Source organism: Sturnus vulgaris, unplaced genomic scaffold (assembly GCF_052056855.1).
Source record: "Sturnus vulgaris isolate bStuVul1 unplaced genomic scaffold, bStuVul1.hap1 Scaffold_157, whole genome shotgun sequence".
NCBI classification, from domain to species: Eukaryota; Metazoa; Chordata; class Aves; order Passeriformes; family Sturnidae; genus Sturnus; species Sturnus vulgaris.
The window spans coordinates 2368400-2394957 of NW_028276074.1; the positions used below are offsets into that span (position 1 = coordinate 2368400).

At 48.9% G+C, this 26558-nt stretch overlaps 1 protein-coding gene across 1 annotated transcript; it reads right to left on the reverse strand.

The window, feature by feature from the left end:
• Window positions 1–7351: 7351 nt before the first annotated feature.
• Window positions 7352–8320, reverse strand: LOC148218829 (olfactory receptor 14I1-like). The gene has a single exon (XM_088157790.1). It carries the CDS (start codon window positions 8318–8320, stop codon window positions 7388–7390), a length of 933 nt encoding a protein of 310 aa, XP_088013916.1. The 3' UTR covers window positions 7352–7387.
• Between the last annotated feature and the right edge of the window lie 18238 nt (window positions 8321–26558).

Below are 26558 nucleotides of genomic sequence, written 5' to 3' on the forward strand. Positions count from 1 at the left end.
TGTAAATGATGGTTTATGGCCTCATGGTGTCAGTGTCATAGAAGGGTGAGACATTAAAGGTGTTACATCCAATGCCATAATATCAGAAGCTGCCTCATTCTTAGTTACAATGCCTTATGTTAGTATTTTATCCAATCAAATACTTCTGTGAAGTTTGCCAGCATTCTTTTACACCAATCATTAATTGCTTTCCTTCTCATGGCTTTGCAGTAATGTGTCATTTTTAAACCAATCCTATAACATTTCACAAACCTACACTGATAAACATTAAACTTCTAATTAACTTTATAACAGGTTGTATTGCTAAGCTTTAAAATCTTTTACTCTCTTACTTAACATACTGCTTTGCTTACAGAATGCATATTTCTCCTTGCTTAAAATATATTTCTACTTAAACTAAAAACTTATATTCTTGTTTTATATCAATTTTCGTTTTAATGCTCGGATTGTCCAAGCCTTCTCCAAGGTCTTAGGTCAAACCTTGTTTTGATCTCAATCTCTGAGCCTGTTTGCACAAGGCCCTGAGAGCTCTCTGTGCCTGCATTTCCCACACCACCTGTCATCTCTGCCTCCAATTTCCTGCTCACACTGGAACCTGGGGACACTTTCTCAGTCGTGTCCCTCAGTGGGACCCATGAACGGCATCAGAAATATTGGAGTTCGAATATGACTGAATTCTTGAGAGGTTTCCTAGAAAACAACGGTTCTGCCTTGATTTCCCTCTGGTCTGGTGCAGTTCATTTGGAAGTTTTTCAACTCCAGTTATGGAGAAATATGACAAAGAGCTTCTTAGAAATATCCATTCCCATTTTCAAGGGTGTATTTTATTACTGTTGTCTTTAGAGCGGAGGTGATTGCAGCATTCTGTGATTGATATTTGTGAGAAATGGATTTGTAAAGGATTCTCAAAGCCTGACTGAAAGCTCACACAGTCTTGTACATCTGGATGCAAACTCTGAGATAAGGTGTGCTGACTCAGAATGGCCCTGGAATAGAGAAGACATTGCTGAGAGAGAGATTGAACTAGAAACAAGTTTCAAACAACGGCCCTGCAAAAAGACCAGATATTTTTGAGAATTAGAACTGTGAAAAATGCATTGTGGCATGACCATGTGGAGTAAAATACAAGGTGATTGGTGTTAGAAGTATTAGCACCATTGTGTGGCAAAAGCTAATAGGCTGAAAAGCATTTCTAAGGTATTGTAATAAAGAAATAAGTTGGTTTGTGATAAAATGTCATTGAATTTTACATCTCTTATGTTTCACCCTTCCTTTTACCCTTCCCTGTAAAATTGGGATTTTCCAACTCAGTCCCCCCTGAGTCCCTGGACATCAGTCCTTGAGAGGGAGCTGAAGGAAAGCTTCTCAAGAACTCAAAGTCATGGTCAGACTCAAAAGTTTATTTAATTTTAATGGGTCCCAATGAGAGATATGACTGAGAAAGTGTCCCCAGATTCCAGTTAGAGCAGAACACTGGAGTCACCGATTACAGGTTGAGACAAGCAAGGGAAAGGTGTCTCTGATGCTGAGCACACCTGGATGTGTTTCAAGAATGCCAAGGGCCAAGGGCTGAGCCCCAGCCCCTGGCAAGGCAGATCCTGTCCCTCCCTCATTGCTCAGGGCTCTTCCCGGGCCACTGGGCTCTGGCCATGTGCAATGCCAAGGGCAGCACCATGGGGCGGCCCCTGCCAGGCTGCTGAGCAGGGACAAGGAGGCAATGAGGCCCCAGCACAGCAAGGCTCACTTGTCCCCTGCTGGCCTCAGGCCCAGGGCCAGCCTGCATGGCCCAAGTGCTGCAGGAGTTGGCTGTGTCAGGGCCTTTCAGCTGCTGCCCATCCCTGTGGCCTCTGCAGCCCAGGCTGTCCTACGGTGTCCATGCCCTGCGCCTCTGTCCCTGCAGGTTGTCGTCATCCCCCGGCTGCCCCACCTCGCTGGCCCCTTCCTTTGCTGACAGCTCTGCCTCCTGCCTGCCTCTGCCTGCACACACAGAGCCTTGGGCTGCTCCAGACTCTTTCTGGGGGACTTGTTGCATCACAACCCTGCCCTGGTAGAACAATTCCTTTCTCCTCATGTCCAGTCCAGGCCTCCCCATCTGCACGTTGCATTAATTCTTTCTTTCTCCAGCTTTTCTTTACTATGTCTAAAGCATCCACCATCTCTGATGCTGCCTTTCAATCCCTCCCAAGGCTCTCCTCTGTTCTCCTCAGTCTCCAGTCCACTGAGCACAGAGGACCTGTGCTCCATATAGGTGTCTTTTGCTTGAGGCCTTTAAACCCCAACTTGAGAAATCTCTGGGCCCACTCCAAGGTGCTGGCAAATGAAAATATTCTGATCATAGTCTTAAAAAATCACCAGAGGATAAGGCAGATGGACCTGTGTGTCCTGGCTACTTATTTTTGGCTGCAATCCTTGGATAGAGCCAATCTTGGAGATAGAATCCTAATTTTGGCCATTGATACCTAGGTGAGAAGGGCAGTCCGTTTCCACTGGAGGGAAAGCACAGAGCCCCATTGCTCAGTGGAAGATGAGAGACAGCCCTCAGGAGGCCAAGGCCAGCCAGAGCTGTCTATCCTGGCAGATTTTGGCTGGGAGAACCCTTGTATATAGGAAAGTTTTTACAGAGAGTACCACTTTCATTAATGGGCACCAGGAAATACAGAGAGTTCTTTTCCCTAGGGAGGAAAGCACAGAGCCCCTGTGCTCCAGGAGCTGATGAGAGGCAGCCCTTGACATGCCAGGATCAGCCAGACTTGCCAGGTGTCCCCCAGAAGGCCAATCCAGCCAGATCAGTTCCATCTCCCCTTTTTTCCATGGGTTCCTGTAGTGTCCCAGTGCTCTCCTTGCTTCTTCAGTGTCACAATGGCCCCTTGTTTCCATGAGGCCCTGCAGGGTCACAATGGCCCTTTGGTTCCCCACAGTGTCACAATGGTCTCCATGATTCCATGGGGCCTTGCAATGCCACAATGATCTCCATGGATCCACTGAGCTACTTAACCCATTCTTTGCCTCAGTTTGGAACAATAAGCCAGGATGTCCTGAGGACAAGTGTTCTCCTGAGCTGGGAGATGGGGACAGGGAGCAGAACAGACCCCCTGTAATCCAGGAGGAAGCAGCTGGGGACCTGCTGAGCCACTCAGATGCTCACTGGTGTCTCTGGGAACAGATGGGATCCATCCTAGGGGGATGAGGGAGCTGCTGGATGAGCTCCCCAAGCTGCTCTCCATCATTTCTCATCAGTGCTGGCTCAGCAGGGAGGTGCCAGAGGACTGGAAGTGCCAATGTGAGCCCATCCCCAAGAAGGGCTGGAAGGAGGATGTGGGGAACTGCAGGCCTGTCAGCCTGACCTGGGTGTCTGGTGAGGTGATGGAACAGATCACCTTGAGTGCCATCACAGGGCACCTACAGGATGGCTGAGGGATCAGAGGCAGCCAGCGTGGATTTCAATATCTGCATTGATGATCTGGATGAGGGCACTGAGTGCAGCATCAGCAAATGTGCAGATGGCATCAAGCTGGGTGTGAGTGTGGATGTGCTGGAGGGTAGGAGGGCTCTGCAGAGGGACCTGGACAGGCTGGATCCAGGCCCCAAATCCAACAAGGTGAGGTTTAACAAGACCAAGTGCCAGGTCCTGCACTTGGGCCACAACAACCCCTGCTGTGTTCCAGGCTGGGGACAGAGTGGCTGGACAGCAGCCAGGCAGAAAGGGACCTGGGGGCACTGATGGACAGCAGGCTGGACATGAGCCAGCAGTGTGCCCAGGTGGCCCAGAAGGCCAATGGCACCTGGCCTGGATCGGGAATGGTGTGGCCAGCAGGAGCAGGGCAGTGATTCTTCCCCTGTGCTCAGCACTGGTTGGGCAGCACCTGGAGTGCTGTGTCCAGTTCTGGTCCCCAATTTAGGAAGGACATGGAGGAGCTGGAGCGTGTCCAGAGATGGGCAACAAGGCTGGTGAGGAGTCTGGAACACAAGTCCTGTGAGGAGTGGCTGAGGGAGCTGGGGATGTTTATCCTGGAGAAGAGGAGGCTCAGGGGAGACCTCATCACTCTCTACAACTCCCTGACAGAAGGGTGTAGCCAGGTGGGGGTCTGGCTCTTTTCTACGGGAACAGTGACAGGACAAGAGGACACAGCCTTAAGCAGTGGCAAGGGAGGTTTAGGCTGGACATTAGGAAATATTCTTCACAAAAAGGGTGATTGAGCATTGGAATGGGCTGCCCATGGAGGAGGGTGAGTCACCGTCCCTGGAAGCTGTTCAGGAAAGACCGGATGTGGCAATGAGTGCCATGGTCTGGGTGACAAGGTGGTGTTGGGTCACAGGTTGGGCTTGATGCTCTCAAAGGTCTTTTCCAGCCTGGGTGATTCTGTGATGATTGTGACACTGCAGGACTCTGAAGAAGCAAGGTCCCATTGTGACACTGTGGGGCTAAATGGAACCAAGGTCCATTGATGACTCTGGGTCATTGTGAAACCATGGAGGCCACAGTGACACAGTGGGCTTTGTTGAACCAAAGGGCCATTTTTACACTGCAGGGACTTGTGGAACTAAAGCAACAATTTTGACACCTAGGTGCCCCCTGGAATGAAGGGCCCACTGTGATACTGCAGGGCCTCATGTACTCAGACACCACGGTGACACTGACACTGCAGGGTGTCATGGAACCAAGAATCCATTGTGACACTGCAGGATCTTGTGTCACCAGGGCTCCATTGTGACACTGTGCAAACGAGGAGTCCATTGTGGCACTGTGGAACCTTGGGTAACAATGGGGCCATTGTGACACCGTGCAAACAATGAGTCCATGTGGCACTCTGGAGCCTTATGGAATTCGGGGGTCCCTGTGACTGTGGGGCATTAGGAAATCCAGAACGCAGTTGTGACACCTTTTGGCCTCGTGGAAACACGGAGTCTATTGTGACACTGTGGAACCTCGTATAACAGGGGGCCATGGTGACAGTGCAGGGCCTCATGGAACCAAGGGGTCAGTGTTAATCTTTGGGCCCCTGTGGAACCTCAGAGACCACTGTGCCACTTGCATAACCAAGGTGCCATTGTGACACTGCAGAGCCCATGGATCCAAGAGACATTGTGAAACCAAGGTGTTCCATGGGGCCAAAGGGATATTGTAACACTGGGAGGACTCATGCAATCATGGAGACCATTGTGACACTCCAGGGACTCCTGGAACCGTGGTGACACCAAGTTGGCTGGGAGTGCTGATCTACTGGAGGGTAGGAGGTCTCTGCAGAGGGACCTGGACAGGCTGGATCCAGGGCAAAAATCCAACAAGGTGAGGTTTAACAAATCTGAGTGCCAGGTCCTGGACTTTGGCCACAACAACCCCTGCAGTGCTCCAGGCTGGGGACAGAGTGGCTGGACAGTGGCCAGGCAGAAAGGGACCTGGGGACACTAATGGACAGCAGACTGGACATGAGCCAGCAGTGTGCCCAGGTGGCCAAGAAGGCCAATGGCTCCTGGCCTGGATCAGGAATGGTGTGGCCAGCAGGAGCAGGACAGTGATTCTTCCCCTGTGCTCAGCACACCTGGAGTGCTGTGTCCAGTTCTGGGCCCTTCAATTTAGGAAGGACATGGAGGGGCTGGAGCGTGTCCAGAGAAGGGCAACAAGGCTGGTGAGGGGTCTGGAACACAAGTCATGTGAAGAGCAGGTGAGGGAGCTGGGGTTGTTTAACATGGAGAAGAGAAGGCTCAGGGAGAGAAGCTGGTGTCAGGGCACAGGTTGGACTTGATGATCTCCAAGGACTTTTCCAGCTTTTCCGATTCTGTGATTCTCTGAAACTCCCCCTGGAGCAGTTGCAGGATGAGCCCTGGGCCTCCTCTTCACAAGGTCCAGCAGCCCAGGTCCCTCAGCTTCTCCACACAACCCCAAAGCCCATCCTGTCAGTCCTGCAGAGCCTCTCCAGCCCCTCCTCATTGCCCACAACAGGGAGCCCCACACCCAGACACAGCAGCCCAGATGTGCCCCCCTGGCCTGTGGTGCCTCTGGCAAGGGAACAGCACGAGGCACTGCAGGACCCTGCAGACAATTCCTGAAGCACTTGGAGGATGATCCTGTTCCCCAGGGGATGTTCCCATGGTGCCAGCTCAGGAACTGAAATGGAGAGTGGGACCAGAGAGGAAAGGGCAAACAGGGATGGGCTGTGTGCTGGGGATGGTACAGGGATGGGTAAGAGGAAGAAATCTGGAGCAGGAAAGAAGAAAGAAAGCAAAGGTGAAGCAAAGGAAATGCTCAGGGCAGTTTGGGGGTGGCTGCCAAACAGCCCTGGCTCTGAGCAACAACATCTGCAGTGGGACAGGAAACTCACAGCTCATGGGAACAAACTTCCTGGCTGACTTCAGAGGCCACAACAAAGCTGAGTGGTTTCCCTGCCGTCCCCCAGCCCTTGCTGGCCCCAGGGGCTGATGGCATTTGTGCTCACTCAGCTCCATGTCCCCACAGCAGCACCATGGGGGTGCTGACCCTGCTGTGTGCAATGCAAACAGGGGCTCCTGAGCCAGTGCTGCCGTGTGTGTGCCTGCAAGGATGCGGCTCCTGTGTGAGCTGGGGGAGAGGCCAGGGCTGCAGAGGGGGGATGTTGTTGGCAGGTGCATGAGGACGCTCTGGGACGCTGCCCTGGGGTGTCCAGCACAGTGGGGATGGATCAGCCCTTGCTCTGCTGCTCCTTGCCAGGGTGTCCCCCTTGCAGGGACCTTGCAGAGCACCAGCCATGCTGTTTGCCCTCAGCCTGCCCACAGCCAGCCTGAGGCTGCTGCCGGGGCTTTTCTGTGCTCAGCATTGGGCTGGACAAGTGTTGTGGAGAGAGCCTGGCCAAGGAGCCTGGAGCCCCCAGGCCGTGGCCTGAGGCATCAGCGCTGCCCCAGCAGTGCCCATGGCCTGTCCCTGCTGCAGCCCCGGCACTGCCACCCCCAGGGCTGTGCCTGGCCCTGAGAGCACTCAGGCCCTGCAGCAACACGAGGGTCAGGAGGGCAGCGGGGCAGTGGCACAGGAGCAGCACTGGCAACACCAAGTGCTGCTGCTGCTGCTGGGCACAGCTGCTGTGCCAGCACTGATCTGCCCCAGCTCTGCACACAGACATTGCTGCTGCAGCTCCAGAGAAGGGAAGAAATGGGACATCTCTGGAGAAAGCCTTGCAGGTAGATCCTTTAGTTCGTTTAAAGCCACGAATAATGCAGCCCCTAATTGATACAGTCTCTGTTCGCAATAGTGGTGGAAGAAAACAAAATGAGAAATGGCAGAGGCAATGGCATTTCTTTCCAGACAATAGTAAAAGACTAAAAGAAAGGAAAGAAAAGAACAGACTAACAACCAAACTAACAAGAAGAATCAAAGGTGACTTTTATTACAAGTGAATTGCAGAAATTGGCCAGCAGTTTAATGTTTCTTAAACCATCCAGTCATCAATGTCCACACTGTAGCCCTGAGCTCCTTGTTCCTCAGGCTGTAGATCAGAGGGTTCAGAGCTGGAGGCACCGCTGAGTACAGAACTGACACTGCCAGATCCAGGGATGGGGAGGAGATGGAGGGAGGCTTCAAGTAGGCAAAAAACCCAGTGGTAACAAACAGGGAGACCACAGCCAGGTGAGGGAGGCAGGTGGAAAAGGCTTTGTGCCTTCCCTGCTCAGAGGGGATCCTCAGCACAGCCCTGAAGATCTGCACATAGGAACAAACAATGAACACAAAACAACCAAAAGCTAAACAAATACTAACAGCAATGATCCCAAGTTCCCTGATGTAGGAGTGTGAGCAGGAGAGCTTGAGGATCTGGGGGATTTCACAGAAGAACTGGCCCAGGGCATTGCCCTTGCACAGGGGCAGGGAAAATGTATTGGCTGTGTGTAGCAGAGCATAGAGAAAGGCACTGGCCCAGGCAGCTGCTGCCATGTGGGCACAAGCTCTGCTGCTCAGGAGGGTCCCGTAGTGCAGGGGTTTGCAGATGGACACGTAGCGGTCGTAGCACATGATGGTCAGGAGGGAAACCTCTGATCCAAGGAAGAACACAAAGAAAAAGAGCTGAGCAGCACATCCTGAGTAGGAGATGTTCCTGCTGTTCCAGAGGGAATTGTGCATGGCTTTGGGGACAGTGGTGCAGATGGAGCCTAGGTCGCTGAGGGCCAGGTTGAGCAGGAAGAAGAACATGGGGGTGTGCAGGTGGTGGCCGCAGGCTACGGCGCTGATGATGAGGCCGTTGGCCAGGAGGGCAGCCAGGGAGATGGCCAGGAAGAGGCAGAAGTGCAGGAGCTGCAGCTGCCACGTGTCTGCCAATGGCAGCAGGAGGAAGTGGCTGATGGAGCTGCTGTTGGACATTTCCTGTGTCTTGGTATGGGGATCTGTAAGAAAAGTAATCATGGAATAGTTCAGTTTGGAGAGGACTTGAAATATGCCAGCCCAGCTTGGTGGCACTTTCCCCCCACTGCCTGCCCAGGGCTCTGCTGCCTGGAGCTGTCCCTACCAGCAGCTGCTTCCCTGTGCCCAGGGCTGAGCCCTGCCAGTGCTGCCAGAGCCCAGCCCAGCCCTGGGGGCTCAGCTCTGCCCTGCACACCCCTCCCAGCACAGGGCACTGCCCAGGGTCAGCTCTGCCTCTGCAGGCTCTGATGGCAATGTCATAGCTATCCTGAGGAGGCTGGAAAAGTGACACTGATGCTACCTGTGAGGCACCCTTGGCTAATTTCTGTCAGTGACTGTTTTATTAAAATCCAAGAAAAAATATTATATTTTTTCCAAACTGAACTTAGAGATTAATATCTATATGCAATTTCCCATCTAAGCAACCCAGAGCAGTAGATTATAAAATCAGGATTTTCTTTTTTAGGCAGGCCCTGCCTCACTGTACTCCCTGTGTAATCTACCTAGTAACATTCTGGAGTTAAATGTTATGCTGGGAGCAGCAGATCTGAACTATGCAGCATCCTCACCACACAAGGACAACCCTTCCAAGCCTCACCAGCTGTCTCCTTCCACCCAGACCTTGTCCCCCAGTGCTGGGAGCAGCTCCCAGGGCTGGCTGAGAGCTGTCCCTGGCAGGCAGCAGAGTCCCTGCCCCAGCACAGCGCCCTGGGCTGCAGGACCCTGCTCTGCACCACAGCCCTGGGCACCCCTGGCTGCTCTACACAAGAGATCATCAGAGAATGTACTCACACAGTCTGCAGGCATTGGGATGTTCCAGCTTTAGGAGATCACTGCAGGAGCTGCAGCTGCATTGTCCTGCAGCCAGAGGCTTCCTGTGCCAAGGCTTGGGAGTGATTCTGCCCCAGGCACTTCTCAGCATCTTCCCAGCCCTGACTGATTGAAGCTCTCTGTGCCTCTGTGCTGTGCCCGGGGTGGCTGCAGGCAGTGCCCCAGCCCTGCTGAGCTGTGCACAGGAGCTACTCATGAAGAGAAATGTGTTTTTGAAGCTCTTCTTGGTTGCCAGGATCACATTCTGAGACAGGAGCCCAGCCCAGCTCAGCAGCACAGACACAGCACAAGGACTTTAATGACCCTCTCAGGGATTGGGGTTGAGTCTCTGAGCATCAGTCCCTGAGAGGGAGCTGAAGAAACCTCTCAAGAACTCCAAGTCACAATCAAACTCCAAAGTTTCCTGAAGTTTTAATGGGTCCCACTGAGGGACACAACTGAGAAAGTGTCCCCAGGTTCCAGTCAGAGCAGGAAATTGGAGGCAGTGATGACAGGTGGAGACAAAGAGAAGCCAAGTCTCGGTGCCCTGGGGCACAGCAGGGTCTGTGCCACCAAGGGCTGTGAGGAGACACCTTGTCCTGAGCCACTGGGGCCTCCTGGCACAGCCCCAGCAAGGCTGGCCACTGTCACCCCTTGTCCTGCCCTCAGCATCCCCCCACATCCCAGTGGCCTCAGGGATCTGCTGGGACGAGTACCTGGGGAGCCTTGGTCAGGAATGGCCCTGGGGACTCCTTCATGCTCCCAGGGACTGCAGGTTTTTCAGAGGACTTTGGATTTTGCTTTTTCCTTGGATTCTGTGAGAGCTTTGTGCAATCATGGCCACCAATTATCTGCTTTAATTAGTCCCTTGAGAGGCTTTGTCAGTAACAACACTCAGCGGGGCTGATTAATGCTTCAAGATACTTCAGTTTTTTAAGGTACTTGGAGGTTCCCTTTTGACACCAACTCTTTTAGTAGTTTATGCAATCATGGCCACAATTATCTGCTTTAATTAGTCCCTTGAGAGCTTTATATTGACACTCAGTGGGTCTCAATGATACATTGAGATACTCAAGGTTTTTAAAGGTAGTTTGGATTTTCCTTTCCTCTCTGACTCTCTGAGAGGGTTTTGGGCAATCCTGGCATCCAGTTCTTTCCTCCAAGGAGTCCATGAGGAGCCTGTGTTGGGTATGGACCTCAGTGGGACCCATTAATTCTTTGAGACACTTTGGGTTTTTCTTCTGATTTGGCCTCGTGGAAAGGTTTGTGCAATCTCCTCTCAGGCCCTGAGGTTCAAGGGATCAGCACCAAATGCACCACAGGGCTCACTGAGATCAAGCAAGTCCTGACAAACCATGGCTCTGCCTTGATTTCCCTCTGGCCTGGTGCCATTCATTAGGAAGATTTTCAAATCCAGTTATGGAGAAATATTTCCCAGAGATTCTAAGAAATACTCATTCATATTTTGAAGACTGTATTTCATTGCTATTCTCTTTAGAGCAGAAGTGATTGTAGCATTCTGTGGTTGATATTTATGAGAAATGGAGTTATAAAGGATTCTCAAAGCCTGACTGAAAGCTCACACACTCTTGTACATCTGGATGCAAACTCTGAGATAAGGTGTGCTGACTCAGAATGGCCCTGGAATAGAGAAGACATTGCTGAGAGAGAGATTGAACTAGAAAGAAGTTTCAAACCATGGCCTTGCAAAAAGATCAGATATTTTGGAGAATTAGAACTGTGAAAGATGCATTGGTGCAAAACCACGTGGGGTACAATAATGGGTAGTTGGTGTTAGAAGTATTAGCACCATTGTGTAGCAGAAGCTGATAGACTGAAAAACATTAATAAGGTATAGTAAACTCCAAATAACTTGGCTTTGGGCAGAATGGCATTAAGTTTTACGTGTCTTATGTTTCACCCTTTAAGGAGTCTAATAATCGACTAAAATATTTTTAAAAATATGCCTCTCAGTTGCTCCGTCTGTGTAGAGCTGGGATTTTTCAACAGTGCTGAGTCCCTGGACATCAGTCCCTGAGAGGGAGCTGAAGGAAAACTTCTCAGGAACTCAAAATTAAATTGAAACTCCAAAGTTTCTTGAAGTTTTAATGGGTCTCACTGAGGGATATGACTGAGAAAGTGACCCCAGGTTCCATTTAGAGCAGAAGACTGGAGGCACTGATGACAGGGGAGGACAAGCAAGGGAAAGGTGTCTCTGATGCTGAGCACACCTGGATGTGTTTCAGGAATGCCAAGGGCCAAGGGCTGAGCCCCAGCCCCTGGCAAGGCAGATCCTGTCCCTCCCTCATTGCTCAGGGCTCTTCCCGGGCCACTGGGCTCTGGCCATGTGCAATGCCAAGGGCAGCACCATGGGGTGGCCCCTGCCAGGCTGCTGAGCAGGGACAAGGAGGCAATGAGGCCCCAGCACAGCAAGGCTCACTAGTCCCCTGCTTTCAGTGAAGACTTCTTTCCTGCTGTCAAACCTAAACTACCCCTGGCTCATTTGCAGACTGTGTTATCTCATTCTGTCAGGTGTTGCCTGGGAGAAGAGACCGACCCCCACCTGACTACAGCCTCTGTTCAGGTGGTTGTAGAGAGTCTCACTGGAGACCATTGTAGCCATTGGGGCCATTGTAGCACAGCAGGGCCTCATGGAATCAAGGGGACCACAGTGACAGCGTGGGGCTCCATGGGACAAAGGGGCCATTCTGACACTGTGGAACCAAGGAGATCATTGTTACACTACAGGGCGTCATGGAACCAAGGAGGCCATGAGGACACTTTGAGGTCACGTGGAACCAAAGGACCATTGTGGCACTGCAGGGCCTCATGGAAACAAGGGCACAAGAGTGACACTGTGAGCTCCAAGGGACCGAGGGGGCATTCTGACACTGCAGAACCAAGGAGACCATTGTGACACTATGGGGCATCATGGAGCCGAGAGTCCTTTGTGACACAGCAGAGCCTCATGAACCCATGGAGGCCATTTGTACAATTTGAGGTTTTCTGAAACAAAAGGGCCATTGTCGCATTTCAGGGCCTTATGAAATCAAGGGTCCATTGTGACACTACAAGATCTCATGGAAGCAAGGAACCATTGTGACACTATGGAGTCCTGGCAGGCCAAGGGACAATTGTCACAATGTGTGGCACCATTGAACCAAGGAGTCCATTGTGACACTACAGGGCCCCATGGAACTGAGGATTCATGGAACAGTGCTGGACCCCATGGAAACAAAGGTCCATTGTGACACTGTGAGGCCTCATGGAATCCTGGAGGCCATGATGACACTTTGAGGCCTCGTTGAATCAAGGGGCTCTGCAGGACCTTGTGGAACCAAGGAGACCCTTCTGCCATTGTGAGTCCCCATGGAACCAAGGGTCCATTGGGATACTGCAGTGTGGGAAATGCAGGCACGGAGAGCTCTCAGGGCCTTGGGCATACAGGCTCAGAGATAGAGATGGATACAGGGTTTGACCAAAGACCTTGGAGAAGGCTTAGAGAATTAGAGCATTAAAGTGAAAGAGACATAAAACAAGAATATAAATTTTTAGTTTAAGTAAAAATATGTTTCAAGAAAACAGAAATATGGATTATGTAAGCAAAGCAGTATGTTAAGTAAGATAGTAAAAGATTTTAAAGTTTAGCAAAAATAACTTGTTATAAAGTTAATTAGATGTTAAGATGTATCAATGTAGGTTTCTGCAGTGTTGTATGATATACTGAAAAATGATGCATTGTAACAAAGCCATGGGAAGCAAAGGAATTAATTAATTAATTAATTAATTAAAAAGACACTAGCAAAGTTCATAGAAGTTTTTGATTGGCTAAAAAGCTAATATAAGGCATTTGTAACTAAGAATGAGGAAGCTTCTGGTATTATGGCACTGGATGTAACACCTTTAATGTCTCACCCTTCTATGAGACTGATGAAATAAAGCCATAAACCATCTTTGACAATGTCTCTCAGTTGTTCCATCTCTTGTAATATTAATCTCCCAATAGAGATCTTATGGACATCAGGTCTACCCTTTGAAATCCATGGCAATGTAGGAATAGCAAGTCTACCTATTGTAAAAAATCAAAGGGGATTTAGGAATATCACATCTACGTTTTGAAATCAATAGGGATTTAGGGAAACCAGGTCTGCCCATTAAAGTCAATGGGGATTTTTCAGAAATTTGATGCTAATATGGGGAAATTTGGGGGAAATAATAGGTTTAATTCTGGGAATTTTCCATTTCAGGATCATGGTGCTGACACTCTGGAAGTCCTGTCATAATTCCTGGGAGCTAATCACAAATTCTTGATCCCACACCTTCAGCCTATGCTGGAGCTGTGCCTCCACTTAAGCCCAAAATCTTTGTTTTCAGTCCCAAATCTGGGAATTCCGAGCCCAAAGTTGGGATTTTTGGCAGCAAAAATTTTCAGACATTGTGTCTACCCATTGAAGTCCAAGGGGATTGAGGGATACCAGGACTACCTATTAAGAGGGCTTGATTGGGAAGGGTTAGTGGTTCTACTGGGAGCACTGGGAAGGGCTAAGGGGGGACACTGGGGTTACTGGGAGCACTGGGGCATAAGTGGGACCACTGGGAGGGATTTATAGAGATACATGGAGATAAACAGGACTCAACATGTACCCTTGAAAGTCAATGGGGATTCAGGGACACCAGGTCCACCCATGAAAGCAATGAAGATTTTTGGGACACCAGTTTTGGGGGCCTTCAGGGGATCTGTGTGATTTAGGTGTTCAAGGGGTACCCAGGTGTATCCAGGTAATTTTTGGGGTAGTCCAGGTGATTTTCAGGGGTACTGATGAGCACTGAGGTGATTTTTTGGGATACCCAGGTATACCCAAGTGACTTTTTGGGGTAGCCAATTGCACTGAGGTGATTTTTGGGGATACTCAGGTGCACCTAGGTGATTTGGGGGAGTACACAGGTGTACACAGATAACTCTGGGGGCTCTCGAGGTTATTTTTGGGGCACCCAAGTGGCCTGACTCACCGTAGCAGGCCAGGAGAAGATGATGGCCACTGTCCTCCCAGTCGACAGGGACACAGATGACCCTTGGCAGCCGAGGGGCTGTTGGGGGGCACCTCAACATTCAGGGGGTACCCCAAAACTCCAGGTGAGGGCCTCAAGGGTGGGAGGGAGCCCTGAGTTACCTCAGGAGAGGATGCAGTGCAGGTACACCCAGGTGCTTTGGTCCATGGGGTTGCTGAAGACAGTGTTCTGCACCAGCTCTAGCTCTGGGGTGGGCAAAGGGGGCACCCCAAAATCTCTAGGGGGCCGTGAGGACACCCCAATATCTGAATACTCAAGTGTACTAGAGTTCAGGTGTACCCATTAAAGTCAAAGGGGATTTAGAGACACCAGTTCTACTCATTCAACCCAACAGAACGCATCACCTCCCACTTTAGGTGAGGGAGGGGCTAGAAAATTTTGGGGATCCTGTGAAATTGTGGGAATTTCACTGGGGAATTGCTCACATTCCTACAGCCTTTCGTGGGACAGTGCCCCAGCCTCACCCTTTCTGGAGTCCCTGGCAGCTGCAGGCAGTGGTGCCAGGCTGAAAAGTTGGAGAAGTCGCAGCTCAGCAGTGCCCCAGCAAAGGACAGCTTGGCCTCAGGTTCCTGCCTGCCCGCCAGCACCCACTGGTGTTCCTAGGCATAGACTGAGACGGCACCAGTATAAACCAGTAAGCACTGGGAGCCACTCCCGAGCTTCTGAGACCTGTGGCAGCAGCTCCCAGTATAAATCAGTAAGGGTTGATGCGCCCAAACCTGCTCCCAGTGTGATCTAGTGAGATGTGGAACATAAATGGTTATGAAAATTCAGAACTTTAGAAGTCTATGATGTGCTTAAACAGAGGGGAAATTGAGCACATAGCAGAAACGGTATGTAACAAACCACATAGGAAGTTATTTGCCAGGAAAAAGCTTTAAGATAACATATATTGCAATAACTCAGCAAAGCAAGACCTGGCTATTGTACAAACCCAACAAAACAGAAACCTGTGGCTCCAGAAACCAGGCAGGACCAGACAGGTGGTTTTGAGTGGGACAAACTGACCTGGGGGAGAGCCAAACCTCCACTGCACCTGCCCAAAAGCAGAGCTCAAACAGCGATTACTGAGGAAGACATCCGGCCTTCATCCCAAAAACCACGAAACACAACCACCAGGAGGGGTGGCAGCTAATTATAATACAAAGGGAGAGAAGGTGGAGAGGGGTGGGCAGGGAGGTGTGAGCTTGTGGGATCAATGTGTATTTATACCAGGAAACTGTCTCGACCAGGTACACGTGGTTTGGAGGAAATATCCCCCCATGTGTCCCCCATGTGCTGTCAATGAAACACTCTCTACAATTTCAGTGTCAAGTGCTGATTCTCGAAATCAGTTGTTGAGCCAGCCAGAAGGTCTTCGTCTGTCTGCTGGAGCACAGGGGACATCGACATCCCAGTGCACCCCGGACTTTTTCTGGAGCTGACCTCTGCTCCCCGGTCACTCTCTGCAGGGACGAGCAACCAACCTCCTATATGGCCTCGAGGAACGTTTCACCCAAATGTTTTGGGGGAGGCCCAAGGTAAGGTGAGCCTGTAAGACACTAGGGATGCCTGGACATGGCTAACAGTGTGTCAGAGACATCCGACACACAGAGCTGACAGGTTTGGGGAAGGTATTTGGAAGCTGGCAAAGGGGTTTCTGTTGACCACTTAGGGTGGCCACTAGCAAGTTTGGGGATAACTTGATCGAACCAAGGTATTCTCAGTATTATTAACAGCATAACTCACTGCTATAACACTAACTGCCATAAATTGTGCTTGTTGTTTGTTGTAGGGTGGTGGAAGGAAGTATTTTATATGGTGGTTGTTGTTTTGTGTTTGCATCACTCCCATTTTGGTGGTGGAGAGTTTGGATTTTGGGGAATGTCTTCTCTGTTTCCTGTAGTGGACCTGTGCAATATCTGGTGTAACACTGCCCTCTTGTGTTATTAACTGTCATTGCAACAAGTTAAGATTTCTGTTCTTTTCTGAGGCGTGAGATTCTATTGTTTCTGATGTAATGCTGCCCTCTTGTGTCTGTAACTGTCAATGACAGGTCAGTGATTTTTTTTGGAAACTGTCAGAGTTAAAAAGGTGGTGGAAGCTGGGAGTGAGTGCGGAGGGCTCGACCAAGCAAGGAGGAAGCCCTTTCTAGGTGGCTCCAGATTGAGCCCCCGGATTTCTTGAGGGATCAAGGGAAACTTGTACTGTTGGTACGGGAGGACGGGGGAGTAGAGCAGGTACACTTGGGAGGAATATTCTCAGATTCCATAGATAATCATCTGGGTTTGGATTGGGAGCAACCTCTAATGGAAAGGGAACCTAGAAGGGTTAGACCAATTCCTTGCTTTGCGTGTGGACCAGCAATTTGGACACCAAGGTGGCATCCAGCCTGGGACCTCCTACAGTGACATTGGTGCAAAAGGAAGTGGCACTGCAGATCTAGGAGGTGGACGCCTACATGCCCCAGGTGTACCCCGGACCCATGGCATCATATTCAGGAATTAATACAGGTTGAGTGTGAGATTGTGAATTTGATCTGTGCAAAGAGTCTTTCAGTTCCCAAGGATTGGCACGTTTTCGATGACCACTGGGAGGAAGTGAAAGAATATTGCCAGCAGAGGTTTGGGAGAGGAGATAAGAGAAATAAGGAGAGAAATCATGAGGACCCAGCAAAATAAAGAGGTGCCTAGGAGGAGCCCTTTAGGATGTATACTAACCCACTGGAAGGAAGTTGTGGGGACAGGAGAAACGGAGAGCAAAAGGGTTTTCATCAAATACTCGAATCAATGGTGGCCTCTGTATAAATCAGAAGATGGGGCAATGTGGCCATTAAATGGAACATGGGACTGTAACACCATGTTGGAGTCAATGTTCTTTTTAAGGCGGGAAGGAAAATGGGATGAGGCACCATATGCAGATGTTTTTCACCTTACAGAACCACCCAGAATGGCAAAGGGATTGTGCTATTAACCCTCCACAAGACCCACTGATCCGAGCAATGGAAAAAAAAACAGAAGGGTCTCACATATATTAAAATGATGCTGCTCAGCCTGTAGTCTTGGTCAGAAGTGCACTAAAAATGACAAGGTATATAAGGAAGAAGACTCTGATCTGGATGATCTCCCCTCCTCAATCACTAGAGTTGGGTGGGAGCCCAGGAAGGGCACCAGATCAAACTCCAACACCCCTGGGAAGTCCAGCATCCTCCCATACAAGGGCGAACCGAGGGAACAACCAACACCTTTGCAGGCACCTCTTAGAGAAGAAGTTGGACCAGATGGAACAATGATGCTACTAAAGGTTCCCTTCAATACCAATGATTTGGAAATTTAGAAAAGGAATGTAAAGGATTACAGAAAGGACCCTCTAAGTAGAGCTGAACACTTTTGGTTAATAGTGAAATCACATAACCCGGATTGGAATGCTATACAGTTACTGTTCCATGCAATGACAGAACCAGAGAAACAGCTGATCCCAAAGGTACCCTGGGATTTGGCCCAGGAGCACTGTAAGACATGGGGGAGGATGTAAAGGAATTCTTTCCCCCCCAGGACCCAAAGTGGGATGTGAATAGAATGGCAGGAAGACAGAAGGTACAAGAATATCAGGAGTGGATTGCAAAGGGAATAGAGAAAGCCATCCCCAAATCTATGAACTGCTCAGCTTTATATGCTATTAAACAAGGTCCCTTTGAGTCACCACCTGAGTTCTTAGACAGGCTGAGACACAATGTGTCGTAGCACACCTTTGGACCCAGATCAGATATCGGGATACAGCAGTTAGTGTCATAATTTTTAGGTCAATCCAGCGGTGATAGAAGATGTAAACTTCAGAAATTCAGACCCACTGAAGGAAGAAACTTAGAAATATTATTGGATGAAGGCTGGAGGGTGTTTAGCAATCGAGAAGAAGGGAATAAGGGGAAACAAGGAAGGGTGATGGCAGTAGTTAAAAAGGAAGATGAAAATTTTCAAAAGGTGCTTCGCCCTCCGAGCCTAGGAATAAAAGAATGTGCTCTATGTGAGCAATTAGGCCCCTGAAAAAATGACTGCCCAGAACGCTGAGGAAAGGGAAACAAAGGGGCACGGGTAGTGACAAATATAAATGAAGACTGACAGGAACCAGGGGGATCTTCCCTAGCTGATCCCTTGGTTATAATGAAGCTAGGGGAAAGAAAAGATCAAAAGCAAATAAAATTTTTAATTGATACAGGGGCAATGTGTTCGATTTTAAATACAGCTTTAACTCAGAAGGAAGAAGATTATATTATGGTTAAGGGAGCCACTGGCCAAGCTGAAAAGGCTTATTTTTGTGGACCACTAAAATATAAATTAGGAAAACTACTAGTAGGCTTGCATAAATTCTTATACATGCCTAATTCACCACATGCACTTCTTGGAAGAGATTTGCTTGAACAATTGAATGCAACAATCAGATTTGAAAAAGGGGAGATTACTCTGGAGGTGGATACTCAAGAATATATTCAAATAAAGAGGTTCCCATAGAAGGAAAAATCAGTGAAGATATCATTAACCAGGTGTACCCTGGTGTGTGGGCCACTGAGAAGCCAGGAAGAGCCAAGAATGCATCACCAGTAGAGGTAAAGCTTAAAGAGGGACAATGACGAGTAAGGATAAAACAATATCCCTTAAAAAGAGAGGGTAGGGAAGGAATCCAGCTGGGAATAGAAAAATTCTTGCAATGGGGTCTGTTAAGGGAATGTAAATCTGATTTTAACACTCCCATATTACCAGTTCACAGACCTGATGGAACGTACAGAGTAGTCCAGGATTTAAGAGCAGTCAATAGAATAGCAGAGGATTTATGTCCTGTAGTAGCAAACCCATACACTTTGTTAACAGTATTGACACCTTAACTAACCTGGTTTACTGGTTTAGATTTGAAAGATGCTTCCTTTTGCCTCCCTCTCTATGAAGCCAGCCAAAAGATATTTGCCTTGGAATGGAAAAGTGGACAAAGGACCCAGCTCACTTGGACTGTACTGCCTCAAGGATTCAAGAATTTCCCCACCATATTTGGCAACCAACTCGCCAAGGATCTCGAGTCTTGGGAAACCCCACCCGGGAAGGGGAGACTGCTACAATACAGAGATGACATCCTGATCACCACTGAGACAGAAGACACTTGCATGCCTTGGACAGTGAGTCTCTAAAACTCTTTGGGGCTCCAAGGGCACCGAGTGTCTAAGAAGGAAGCCCAGGTAATGCAGCAGGAAGTCACTTACTTGGGGTATGAAATTAATGTGGGGCAAAGAATTGTGGGGAAGCCTGAAAAGAGGCTCTGTGCCAAATACCAAAACCCCAGACTGTGAAAGAATTGAGAACTTTCCTCAGAATGACTGAGTGGTGTCTCCTTTGGATCTATAATTACGAGTTGCTTGTTAAACCCCTGTATGCACTGATCAACTCTGAACAGAAGCATCTGCAATGGGACAAACAGGCCACATGAGCCTTGGAACAATTGAAAACGGCCCTGATGTCAGCTCCAGCTCTGGCACTCCCTGAACTGGGTAAGCCTTTCTTTTTGTTTTCTCATGAGAAACAGGGAATCGCCCTGGGAGTATTGGCACAAGATTTAGATATCACAGAGCAGTCACCTACATCTCCAAGCAATTGGATGTGACCACAAAAGGATAGCCAGGATGCCTGAGTGTGGTAGCAGCAGTAGTGATAAATATCCAGGAAGCCTAAAAATTCACTTTGGGACAAAAAAATGACTGTGTTGGTGTCCCGTACAGTGTCTGCAGTATTAGAAATGAAGGGCAGGGAGTGGCTTTCTCCACAGAGGTTCCTGAAATACCAATCCATACTGGTAGAACAGGATGCTGTGGAGATTGTGATCACTAACATTGTCAATCCAGCTTCTTTCCTCAGTGGAAACACAGGAGAACCAGTACACCATGACTGCTTGGAAACCATTGAAGCAACATCCTCAAGCCGCCTGGATTTGAAGGATGTTCCTGTGGAAGATGCAGAGGACTGGTTCATGGACAGAAGCAGCAATGTCCTGAATGGCAAAAGGCATGCAGGATATGGCATCTCCATCAGCCATGAGGTAACAGAGTCAGAACCATTGCCTGTCAATACCTCTGCACAAAATGTGGAAATCGCCTTGACCCGAGCCTTGGAATTGACCCAATGTGAGAATGTGAACATAGACATGGATCCAAAGAACACTTTTGGGGCTGTGCATGCTTATGGAGCAATGTGAAAGGAAAGGGGGCTACTGAACTCTCAAAACAAAAACACTGAACATGCAGAAGAAATTCTGAAATTGCTGGAGGCAGCACAGCTCCCAAAGAAAATAGCAATTATGCACATCAGAGCACATCAAAAGGCATACTTGGAATCAGAAAAAGGAAATGAGCTGGCAGACAGGGAGGCAAAAGAAACAGCAAAAAAAGAGGCACAACTGGAAGGAGCTCTAATCCCAGACAGGAAAATCTCCCTTGAGGGTAAACCAAATTATGACAAAGAGGATCTGAAGCTAATTACAAATTTGGATGAGACATACAGTAAAGAGGGGTGAGCCCTACCCCAGAAGGAAGGGTAATCATACCTGGCCATCTAATATGGTTTGTAATAAGGGAGGAGCATAGGAAAAGACACTGGGGACCAGAGACTGTGTGTGAACACTTAAATCACAACATCATGGCTAGAAATTGATACACTACAGTGAAGCAGGTAACTCAACAATGTGATCTCTGCCTCCAGACTAATCCTAAAAACAAATCCCAAAACAGGTGAAATTGAGAAGGGAAATGTACCTGACCAATTATGGCAAATAGACTTCACAGAACTCCCAAGAAAAGGGGGCTTTGTTATTTACTGGTATTAACTGATACCTTTTCAGGATGGCCTAAGGCTTTCCCTGCTGCTACTGCTAAGGCCAGAAAAGTGGTCAAGGCATTAGTAAAAGAGATAGTATCACGATTTGGGGGTCCAGCTGCCATTTCTTCAGATAGAGGGCTCCATTTTATTGCAAATGTGGTACATCAGGTTAGTAATACTTTAGGTATAGATTGGCAATGACATACCCCATATCATCCCCAGTCAAGTGGACAAGTGCAGAAGATGAATCATTTAATCAAACAGCAAAATGTTAAATTAGGACAGGAGGTCAATCTGCCTTGGCCTCAATCCCTTCCTTTAGCCCTTTTACACATCCCAACTAAACCAAGGGCAAAGGAAAGGCTGAGTCCTTTTGAGATCCTGTATGGGTGACCTTATGCAATACAGAAGGGAACATCAGCACAAATAGGGGAAGAAACTATCACAGAATACATGGTGGCCCTGGGGAAACAACTCAGCAATATCAGGAAAGATGAATAAAGAAGCTGGTGTAGGGGATTGGATGGACCAGTACATAATGTACAACCTGGAGATTGTGTGTATGTGAAGTCTCTCACAGAAAAGACTTTGGAACCACAGTAGGAAGGACCATACCAGGTGCTCCTCAGTTCCTTCACTGCCATCAAGATGAGAGAACAAGCAGCATAGAGACATCACACTGGAATTAAAAAGGCTTCACAGTCACCATGGAGAATCAGGCAGGTGCAGCCTGGAAAGCTGTGGCTCTGATGATCACAGCCATGGCTATGGCAGACATGTGTGCAAGACCTCCTATATACAATGGGACTGGCATTTATGTGTGTCAGGGGAAAGCTTCTGACTTTGACTCTCCTAAGTCTCTGTGGCAGGTGTTAGAAATATCAAACACAACTGTCTGGACAGGGAAAGATGTCTGGGGATGCAAATTTGCATTTGTTCAGGACGGATTCCATCAGGGACGTATAAAACCCATTCAAATTGGTACTGAATGTTGTGACACATGCTTCACTAACTGTTCTGAATTCAGGCTTAAAATAGAGGGATGTGAAACCAAGGCTTTTAGAATTAAACCATGAGGGAACTGTGCCACATCTATCTGAACAGAGAACATGGGCACATGAGGTTAAAGGGAAGTGGCAGATTATTAACAGAGAGCTATGTGCCACAAGAAAACAACTGAGGTTTGTATGTGAAGGAAATGTCAACAATGACCGAGATATCTGCCTGGATACACAACAAAGCATCTGTCTCTTCAGAATCCATTCAGTCAACCAGACAACCTTGCTCAGATATATAGATCAGGGCTGTGTATGCCTCAGAACAGCATGCCCCACCAGAAGAGTGGACGAGCTCATTATAAAGGAAACACAATCTGATTTGTGCATTTGTAACTTGGTCAAAATTGAGGGGTGCAATTTCTCCTATTGGGCACCTGTTGTATCACATCAGTATATAAAGGCAAACATGACAACTGTGCAGGATGTATTGTCTGTGCCCAGAAGAATGAATCTCACTCTAGTTATAGAGCTACTAAAACACAGAGATATTCAGGAAATTCCGAAAGAAATGAGAAGTATGGGAAAGAAGATCTTGATGACAATACACCATGAGACAGACTATAAGGAGACCATAGAAGGTTGGAGGGAGACACATCTCACCACTGGTGGGATGTATTTTTTGGGTGGTCTCCTACTGCAGCAGGGTTTCTACACTGATTGTGTCATCTGATAGTAGTTTTGTTAGTTCTGATTAGTTTAAGTTTTGTTCTTGGTTATGATTTTCTGGAATTTGAAACAGTCACAAAGAATGGCTACAATGCCTATCCTGTTATCGAATCACCTGGGTAAAGACAGTCATAGAGAGTATGACAGGTATCTTAGAAAGCAAAAGAATTTTCATCATTTAGAAGAAAAGGGGGGAAATGAGATGGGGAACATCTATGGTTTTGAAAATTCAGAATTTTAAAAGCATATAATATGCATAAGCAAGTGGAGGGGACTTAGAACACATAGCAGAAACAGTATGTAATGAACCACATAGCAACATAGTTACCAGGAAAAAAACATTAAGATATATTGCAAAAACTCAGGAAAGCAAGACCTGGCTATTGTACAAACCCAACAAAACAGAAACCTGTGGCTCCAGAAACCAGCCAGGACCAGCCAGGTGGTTTTGAGTGGGACAAACTGACCTGAGGGAGAGACAAACCTCCACTGCACCTGCCCAAAAGCAGAGCTCAAACAGTGATTACTGAGGAAGACACACAGCCTTCATCCCAAAAACCACCAAACACAACCACCAGGAGGGGTGGCAGCTAATTTTAATACAAAGCAGGAGAAGGAAGAGATGCGTGGGCAGGGAGGTGTGGGCTTGTGGATCAATGTGTATTTATACCTGGAACCTGTCTTAACCAGGTACACGTGGTTTGGAGGAAATATCCCCCCAGGTGTCCCAGCTGCCAATGAAAGACTCTCTACAATTTCGGTGTCAAGTCCTGATTCCTGAAATCAGGAAAGTTCCAGCAGCTGTGTTGGTTCTGCAGAGCAAAAATGGCCCCTGGTTCCATGGGACCCCAGTGTCACAACTGACTCCTTGCTTCCATGTCACCTCCTCAGTGTCAAAATGGCTCCTTCACTCCAACTGAACACAAAGGTTTTGCATAAATATTGAGCAAATCCTACTTAACACACCTGGGAACATCTGTCTGCATTCAAAAATGAGATTAAAGGTGAGGGTGGCACCAGCAGCTTCCATCTACAACAATGACCCAGGGAAAAGACAGGGACAGAGAATTCAGCTGGAAGACTCAGAATTCTGCTTACAGAGATCATTGCTGGTCCCACTGTCCCTTGTAGGAAGGTGACATCATTCCTGACAGCCTGGACTGAGCATGTGGTTCCTCAGTGGGGTTTGCTGTTTAGGAAACCTGCTCAGGCTTTTCCATTCTTTCCTCACAAACAGGAAAATTTCTCCTGGGCCTGTGTGCAGGCAGAGCCCTGAGGAGAGCAGGTGGGACATGGTGCAATGGGCTGGGACAGCCAGCTGCAGAGCTCGGGGGACAAGGTTCTGCTGCAGGGCACAGGGATGTCAGTCCCAGGTGGGCGATGTCAGACATGGGGAGGCTGGGGGTGAGGAGCAGGTTGTCCAAACAGGGTCAGCCTGCAAGGGGCTCATTCTTCTGTGTGCCCAGACCTCCTAAGGAGACATTCAGCATCAAGATCACTTGGGAAATGCCTCTATCAGCTCTTCTCTGAACTGTAATTTAAAAGAAAATACTCACTTGATTAAAGAAAAAAACTGATGAGGCTCACTTTGAAATCTTCCTCCTTAACAGAACTCCAAACTGACTCCAATCAGCTGCACGAGCCCTGAAGTAAGACAAAGAGCTCCTGAGGATTTTCTGTATTTTAATCAGCCCCACAGTGGATTTGGGGCTGAGTCCAGCACCCTTAGGCACTGAGAGGAGTTTGAAGAAGGTGCTCAAGGAGTCAGAAGCAAAACTCCAAGTCCCTTGGAGCATCAGTGGCCCCACTGAGGGCAGGGAGTGCCAAAGGCTCCCCAGGGACTGGTGAGAGCAGATCCTTGAGGGCAGGATTGCAGGAGCCCGAGGCTGTGAGCAGGGAACTGCAATGCTGAGCAAGGCCTGGGCTGGCTGGAGGAAGCAGAAAGGCCAAGGCCTGAGCCCAGGCCTGGCCCAGCAGGGCCTGTCCCTCACGGGGGGCTCGGGGCTGTTGCTGGGGCAGTGGGATGGCAGGGGCAGCAAGCACAAATGTCATCAAGCTGCAAGCCCTGCCAGCCTCCTGAGGGAGGGCCGAGGCAGAAGCAAAGTGCAGCCCCTGCCAGGAAAGTTCCTTCTGTGGGGCTGCAGAGGCCCTGCCCGAGCCCAGGGCACAAAGGCCTGGGTGCCTCTGGCCCTGCCAGCCCTGCCCAGCCCTTGGCCATCTCTCCTGCAGGCTGTGCCCCCTGTGCGTGCTGCTCCTGTGCCCTGGCCGGCTGCACACGCCCATCTCGCTGTCCCCCCCAGCATTTCTCAGCCCAGCATTGCTGTGCCCTCCCTGGGCTCCCTGCACCCAGCGCTGCCGGCTCCTGGCACACAGAGCCATGGCATGGCCCAGCCTCACGCTGGGACACCTCGGGCACCAACATTCTGCCCTGGCAGGGACTTTTCTGGTTCCTCACCTCCAGGCTGAACCTTCCAGGCTGCACTTTGGGAAGGTTTCCTTCTCTTCCCACTCCAGAGGAAAGCTCTGTGTCCTGCTGCTCACAAAGAGAGAAGGGCTGGTGGGAGATGTGGTGGTCAGAGGCTGTTTGGGGTACAGTGACCATGAAATTATGGAGATTTTAAATATTCTCTGGAAGAAGGAGAGGCATCTACAAAACTTCTACATTGGACTTTGAGAGAATGGAATTTAGCCTATTCAGGATGCAGTTTTGGAGAGTACCAAATCAGTTACTGGTGTTTTTTAAGGGAAACAGCCTTTAAAAAGCAAGGTTTCCCAGGAAGGATGGAGAAAATTCAAGAAAGAAGTCTTGTAGGAGCTGCCTGTCCCTCCGTGCCAAAAAGTCAGATAGAAAGGAAAATGACTGGCCTAGTAGGGCATGGAGCTTTTCCTGAAACTCAGGGTTAAAAGCAGGTGAATCACCTTTGGACAGAGGGGGACAGGCAACTCAAGAAGTATTTCAGGATGTCGCTAAGTCATGCAGAAAGAAAACTAGAGAGGTGAAAGCTCTATTAGGATTTAACCTGGCTGCTTCTGTAAAGGATAACAAAAATGATTTTAGAAATACATTAATGGCAAAAGAAGGGAAAAGGAGAACCTCTATTGTTTATTAGGGGGGATATGGTTACCAAAGATGAGGAAAAGGCTGAGACACTTAACCCATTCATTGCCTCCGTTTTCAACAATAGGACAAGTTATCCTCAGGACAAGTGTTCTCCTGAGCTGGGAGATGGGGACAGGGAGCAGAACAGACCCCTGTAATCCAGGAGGAAGCAGCTGGGGACCTGCTGAGCCACTCAGATGCTCACTGGTGTCTCTGGCACCAGATGGGATCCATCCTAGGGGGATGAGGGAGCTGCTGGATGAGCTCCCCAAGCTGCTCTCCATCATTTCTCATCAGTGCTGGCTCAGCAGGGAGGTGCCAGAGGACTGGAGGTGCCAATGTGAGCCCATCCCCAAGACACTGGCCATCATCTTCTCCTGGCCTGTCAGGGTGAGTCAGGGCACTTGGGTGCCCCAAAAATAACCTGGATATCCCAAAAAATTATCTGGGTACACCTGGATACTGCCCAAAATCACCTGGATCCCTCCCAGAAATCACCTGGGTACACCTGGCTATCCCAAACAATCACCTGGGAACCCCTAAAAATCACCTGGGTACCCCACACAATCACCTGGATACACCTGGGTACTCCTTGGACACCTGGATCACCCAAAACCCCTGGGACCCCCAAAACTAGTGTCTCAAACATCCTCATTGCTTTG